Source organism: Pipra filicauda, unplaced genomic scaffold, assembly GCF_003945595.2.
Source record: "Pipra filicauda isolate LSUMZ 115617 unplaced genomic scaffold, ASM394559v2 scaffold841_size68340_pilon, whole genome shotgun sequence".
NCBI lineage: Eukaryota > Metazoa > Chordata > Aves > Passeriformes > Pipridae > Pipra > Pipra filicauda.
The window spans coordinates 62,573-68,341 of record NW_024105022.1 but is presented as its reverse complement, the minus strand read 5'-3'; the positions used below and the strand labels follow the sequence as shown (position 1 = coordinate 68,341).

Genomic DNA, 5,769 nt, shown 5'->3' with positions numbered 1-5,769 from the left:
CCATCAAAAGGCCCTCTGTGAACTGTAAGGTGGCCAAGATCAAATACCAGCTGCCACCAGAGGAGGTTTACGACTGGGACGACAGAATGCGCACTGAGAAGTGGGAGGATACCACCGAGAGACTCCCGGGAGCCCGCTGGCCTTTGAAGCGGAGGGTAAGAAGCACAGCAGCAAAAGCTCACTGAGCTGCTGCAAAAGGACCTGCCGACAGCAGCAGAGCACCAGCGCTGCTGGCAGAGCAGCTCCTGCCTCCCCTGGGCATTGGCTCCAGCCGGGAGGTTCACCAGCAGTGCCTTTTGGGGAGAGGCGGATGCGCAGTGAGCGGGTGGGCTCACACCACAGGGGAAGCCTTTGGGCAAGAGACCTTTATCCACACGCAAACTGCCGGTCTGTGCCACGAGCCGAGTGTTGCAGCCCGTGTTGAGTGGGAGGTCACGTTTGATTTTATCCCATTTGACAGTGTTAAAGTCTCTTCATCTGATTTGGTGCCTTGTCACCCACAAGGAGTTAATTCCACTGCATTCTGTCTCTTGTTCCGAAGGGGAGAGCAGCACAAGTGCTCTTGTGCGTACACCGGTGAGCTCCGAGCTCTGCCTACACCGACACCAGAGATTTTGGTTGTGGCCTCTGTATTGTGGGGGATATCTCATTATGGAGCAGCCCAGGCCCTGTGTGATAGTACGCAGGAGTCTGGAGAAGCATCATCTCCAGAAAGTCTTGCTTTTTCTATCATTATTGCCAAGCACACTTATCTTGGTGAAGGTTCTTTCTGAGTTTCTGAATCATTGTGAGGCCTGTAAACCCAACTTCCCCAGCAGGGCATCAGCAGTTGGAGACTTTCCCAGTGAGATCATTCACATCCCAAAATGCCCACAGCCAGCTCCCACCCCACATGTGCCATCTGGAGAGCACTTTCTCCTAAGTCAAGAAGGAAAAAGTTCTTTCTAGGACTAGTCAGTCTTGGGCTTCTCCATCCACAGGGCTCCAGCAGGGGAACTTAATCCTAATGTCGAGACCTGCTGGATTTATAGGGGACCAGGGAAAAGGTCAGAGGCTCTCCAGGGTTGAAGCACAGGGACTGACAGCTGGCCATAGTCCCCAGGGGTGTATTAATAGCCGTGGTGGTGACTGCTTTGATCAGAGAAACCAATGCTGTAGTACACCAGTCCAATTTTGTCATCTTTCCAGGCAAATAAACCTGAATGTCCTTTCTATGCGGCCAAGTTTGGAGGCCAAAAGGTTTCCCTGCTCAGCCTGGCTTTCTGGGCTCTGCTCAGTGATTCTTCCCTCCTCTGCCTGCAGGTGGTCAAGGCAGTCCCGGAACCACCTCACACCATCGTGGAGAGGAGCAGCCACGAGGTCGAGCTTGTCCTCAGTGCTCAGGTTGACTACGCCGAGTTCAAACTGGACACGGTCGAGGTTCAGCTGAAGCAGACTGAGCTCTTCCAGACAGAGATAAGCACGTGAGTGCTGGGCACCGTGTTGGCCCTTTCCTCCTAAACTTCCAGACTTTGAAATACTTTGTTTGGGCCACCCAGGGCAGCAATTCTGAACGTGGCAGAGTTTCCTGGGGAAGGTGGTACCAGGAGCCCACCAGACAGTGTTACTTTAGTACTTGCTTTTTATTCCTCCTCCTTGTTTTTCAGTTTCCGGATGTCCAATACAGGGAATGTAGTCCTGAAATACTGCTGGGAGGAGAATCTGGAGGAGGAAATACCATCAAAGAGTTCTGGGAGGCCGTTCTCGTCCACTCAGACACGTAAGTGTTTGGCTCTGGGTGGTGCCTGGGCCATTTCAATTGATAGCTGAGGGCCCGGGGAGAAGACCCTACCACTTCACCCCAAAACATTAATTGCTTTTTCATCCCTGCAGTTGGAGAGTTTTCTCCTTCCCCCCTGTCTGCCTTTTAGCCCCTCCTGTTCTTGCTCTGCCACTTGTGCTCTGCACAGGAGCTGAGCTGGGCTCCAGGGACAGCCATGTGCTGGGTCAGGACTGGGAAGGGGGACATCAGGGCACCTCTTTGGGAAGTCTCTGAGACTGGGAAAAATAAGGGTGGAACAAGTGAGCTGCCCTGCAGCCGCTGTCTGGATGCAGTTCCCCACTCCAGGGCAAATGCAAAGTCACGGTCTAAAACCAAGCCTCCTGCCCCGGCACAGGAGTGTGTGCTGCAGGCGGAGACCCTGCTCCCAGCTGCTCTGTCTCCTGCTGAAAGTACTTGGCCAGAGGCGCTCCAAGTGCCTCCCAGCTCTCTTCTATCCACCTGCAGCAGGAGGCAGAGTTGTTGGGAACAAAGGATTTTGTCTTTGAAAGATGTCTTCTTTCCTCCTGCAGGTGATTTCTTGTCCTCTACTGCTGAGGATCTCTGGGGAAGGAATCATGCAAGGCTGGTGCAGCAGGCATTGCTGCTCGAGTCAACTCAGCCCCAGCCAACTCAGCCCCAGCCAACTCAGCCCCAGCCAACTCAGCCCCAGCCAAGTCTGCGCCTTTCAAAGCAGCTGTGCCGCTCTTCGAAGGGCCTTAGCTCCTCCCCGGAATTCTCTCCAATTCCCGTCAAGTACCCACCACTGTTCTCCATCGAGCCCCACTGTGGTACCATCCCTGCTGGCCAGAATCAGATTTTCTGTGTGAAATTCTTCCCGACGCGTGTGGGGGAATTTAAGGCCGAAATGCTGTGCAGGTAGGAAATGTCCATGTGCTTTCCAATCCATGCTCCTGGTGGGTATCACAGGACGGGCCATTGGGTGCACCCTCCCTGCTCAAGCAGGGTCATCCCAGAGCACGTGGCACAGGATTGTGTCCAGAGGGTTCTGGAATACCTGCAGTGAGGGAGACTCCACACCCTCTCTGGACAACCTGTCACCTGCACAGGAAAGAAGTTCTTCCCCATGTTCAGGTGGAAGGTGTTTTGCATCAGGTTCTGCCCATTGCCTCTTGTCCTGTTGATGGGCAGCACCAAGCAGAGCCTGCTCCATCCTCTGACACCCTCCCTTCAGTCCCTCTGACTGGGGTGGGTGAGTGTGCAGCCCTGGGGACAGCCAGCCCCAGAGAGGCAGCAGGAACACACAGCATACAGGAGCACAGAGAGATGATCATCTGGCCAAGGCCAGATGTCTGTGGAGATGTCTGTGGATCTGTGTGGAGACAATGGGAAAAGGCACTGTATGAAACACTAAGCTCCTGCAGGGCTGCAAAATCTGGAATGGGAGATCCAGAACGGCTGTCAAGGGGCCAGCCAGTCCCTAGCTATGCTTCCTTATGGGGCAAGCACAGCCTCCTTCTCTACCTGGAACCCCGTGTGCTGCAGTTGGTCCCCAGGCCCATAACTGGTTGTGATTCTGCCCTTCCACCTCTGCTGCCTCCATGGCAGGCAGTGCAGTTCTGTTTCATTTGCTGCTCGCTGCTTGCCTGGAGAGAGGATGTGACACTGTGTGCTCTGTGAGGAGACAGGCGAGCGGCTGGCTGGCTGGAAATGTTCATCTGGCTAATACCAGTCCCTTTCTTCCTAGACTTCTTAACCTGAAGCCATCTCAGAAGAGCCCACGGGTGTTTGTGATGGGGAAAGGCTGTTTGCCAAAGGCTGATCTGAAATGCTCTACATCACTGCAAAAAGGTGAAACCCAGAGCAGCAAACCCAAGAAGAAGGTGCAGCGGTCAGCAAAACTAGAGTGACACCATTTGTGTCATGGCTTCTCCTGCTCGTGGTTTCCCAGCCTTCAGCAGAGACCTCCCCAGCTACTCTTCAAGCCCCAACACCCATCTCTACCTCATCTGTGTACTACCTAATAAACTGTGTCTCAACGCACGAGTTTTCTCACTGTTACTCTTCCAGTTCTCTCCCACCTCCCCGGGAGGGGAGTGAGCAGGTGTCTGTGTGGTGCTTGGTTGGGAGCTGGGGCTCAGCCATCTCCAGGAAAGCAGCTGTGATCAGACATCACCCCCATTGCTCCGCAGGCTGCTCTGCTCTCTTAGGAATTCCCATTCCTCGGCCTTTGTGTCATGGGTGGGGTAGTGAAGTGTCCCTTTGGTCACACCAGGAACTCTGCACGACTAATGTGGGAGCAGCACTGACTGTACCAAGAACTCCAGTTGCTTGGTTAAAGGCTGGGGTGAGCATCTGCAGCTGCTGCAGAACCAGGCATTTCATCAGCAAATGTGCAGCTGACCCCAAGCTGGGGGTGTGTTGATGTGCTGGAAGGCAGGAGGGCTCTGCAGAGGGACCTGGCCCAGCTGGATCCATGGGCTGATTGCAAGGGGATGAGGGTCAAGCAGGCCAAGGGCCGGGTCCTGCCCTTTGGCCACAGGAAGCCCCGTCAGCCCCCCGGGCTGGGGCCAGAGTGTCTGGAGAGCAGGCAGGCAGAAAGGGAGCTGGGAGTGGGGATGGACAGGAAGCTGAAGAGGAGGCAGAGTGTGGCCAGGTGGCCAAGAGGGCCAATGGATGGTGGCCTGGCTGAGGAAGAGTGTGGCAGCAGGAGCAGGGAAGGGATTGTTGGGCTGGAGTGAGCGCTGGTGAGGCCACCCCTGGAGTGCTGTGTCCAGCTCTGGGCCCCTGAGTTGAGGAAGGCCCTGGAGGGGCTGGAGCAGGAGCAGAGAAGAGCAGCGAGGCTGGGGAAGGGAGTGGAGCACAAGTGGTGTGAGGAGAGGCTGAGGGAGCTGGGGGTGTTGAGGCTGGAGAAGAGGAGGCTCAGGGGAGACCTCCTGACTCTCTGCAAGTCCCTGCCAGGAGGGTGTAGCCAGGTGGGGGTGGGGCTGTTGTGCCAGGAAGCAGCAGTAGGACAAGAGGGCTGGGTCTGGAGCTGTGCCAGGGGAGGTTTAGGTTGGATATTAGGAAGGAATTTTTTCCCAAGAGAGTAATCAGGCCTTGGAATGGGCTGGGCAGGGAGGAGGTGGAGTCCCTGTCCCTGGAGGTGTTGAAGGTGAGAGTGGATGTGGCCTCAGTGCCATGGTCTGGGAAGCACAGCAGGGTTGGATCCAGGGTTGCACTTGATGATCTCAGAGGTCTTTTCCAACCTGACTGATTCTGTGATTCTCTGATTGGCATTCCTATGGCAGCACCTGCTTGAGGCTCTATCCCCAGGGTGATGGAGATGTCTGTCCATATCTATCTCCAAGGTTAGTCTGTAAATGTGTGGTGATAGAAAAGCAGAACAAGTTCTGGGATGGTTGTAGAAGGAGAAAGAAGCCCAGAGGCCAGTGCAAGCAGGCAGCCCTCAGCTTGCACATCATGTCCCCTCCCTGCAGGTTCATGTCCTTGAGCCCAGGCCCTGAGGTGACCTTGAGAATAAGTGCAAGGCAGAGGTGCTGCTGAGGAAGGAGAGCCCCGTGGTGGGGAAGAGACAAAGCTGGCAGTGCCCATCCCCGAGCAGGTGCTGTGTCCATCCCCTGTGTGCCAGGTGAGCTGGGGCTTTGCTGCAGAGCTGCGGGCGCTGATTTGAGCGGCTGCAAGTGCTGAGATGGTGGGCACCCAGGAACACAAACTGTGCCTGGCCACGGAGCCTGCAAGGAGGAGCAGAGACAGCCCTGGCAGTGTGGGGGGCCAGGTTGTCCCTGTGCCTTCCCCTGCAGGCCCTGGCTGTCCCTGCTGGGCCCCTGTCCATCCCCATCAGGTCCCTGCCCGTCCCCCCGGGCTGAGTTCCCCCCAGGAAGTGCCATGGAGCTGAAGCTGCTGCCATCCCCCCCTGCAGCCGCTGCCCCAGCCAAGGGAGCAGCAAAGGCAGGGCCAGGAGCAGAGGCAGCAGCAGGGGAGCCCTGGGGGGGCCGGGAAGCTCTTGT

The 5,769-nt window shown here is 56.2% G+C and overlaps 1 protein-coding gene across 1 annotated transcript; it reads left to right on the top strand.

Annotated features, from left to right (window-relative positions):
* Positions 1-10: 10 nt before the first annotated feature.
* LOC113983737 (hydrocephalus-inducing protein-like) lies at positions 11-3,802 on the top strand. The gene is made up of 5 exons (XM_039390581.1): positions 11-155; positions 1,303-1,463; positions 1,647-1,759; positions 2,332-2,677; positions 3,507-3,802. The coding sequence occupies exons 1-5, from the start codon at positions 87-89 to the stop codon at positions 3,667-3,669; spliced, it is 852 nt and encodes a 283-aa protein (XP_039246515.1). The 5' UTR covers positions 11-86; the 3' UTR covers positions 3,670-3,802.
* The last annotated feature ends 1,967 nt before the right edge of the window (positions 3,803-5,769 follow it).

What these genes read in the sequence shown, in the direction of transcription:
- LOC113983737 (XM_039390581.1), top strand. Translation starts at nt 87, where the DNA reads ATGCGCACTGAGAAGTGGGAGGATACCACCGAGAGACTCCCGGGAGCC. An exon ending in TTCCAGACAGAGATAAGCAC is followed by an intron (nt 1,464 to 1,646) that starts GTGAGTGCTGGG and finishes CTTGTTTTTCAG; the next exon opens with TTTCCGGATGTCCAATACAG. An exon ending in GTTCTCGTCCACTCAGACAC is followed by an intron (nt 1,760 to 2,331) that starts GTAAGTGTTTGG and finishes TTCCTCCTGCAG; the next exon opens with GTGATTTCTTGTCCTCTACT.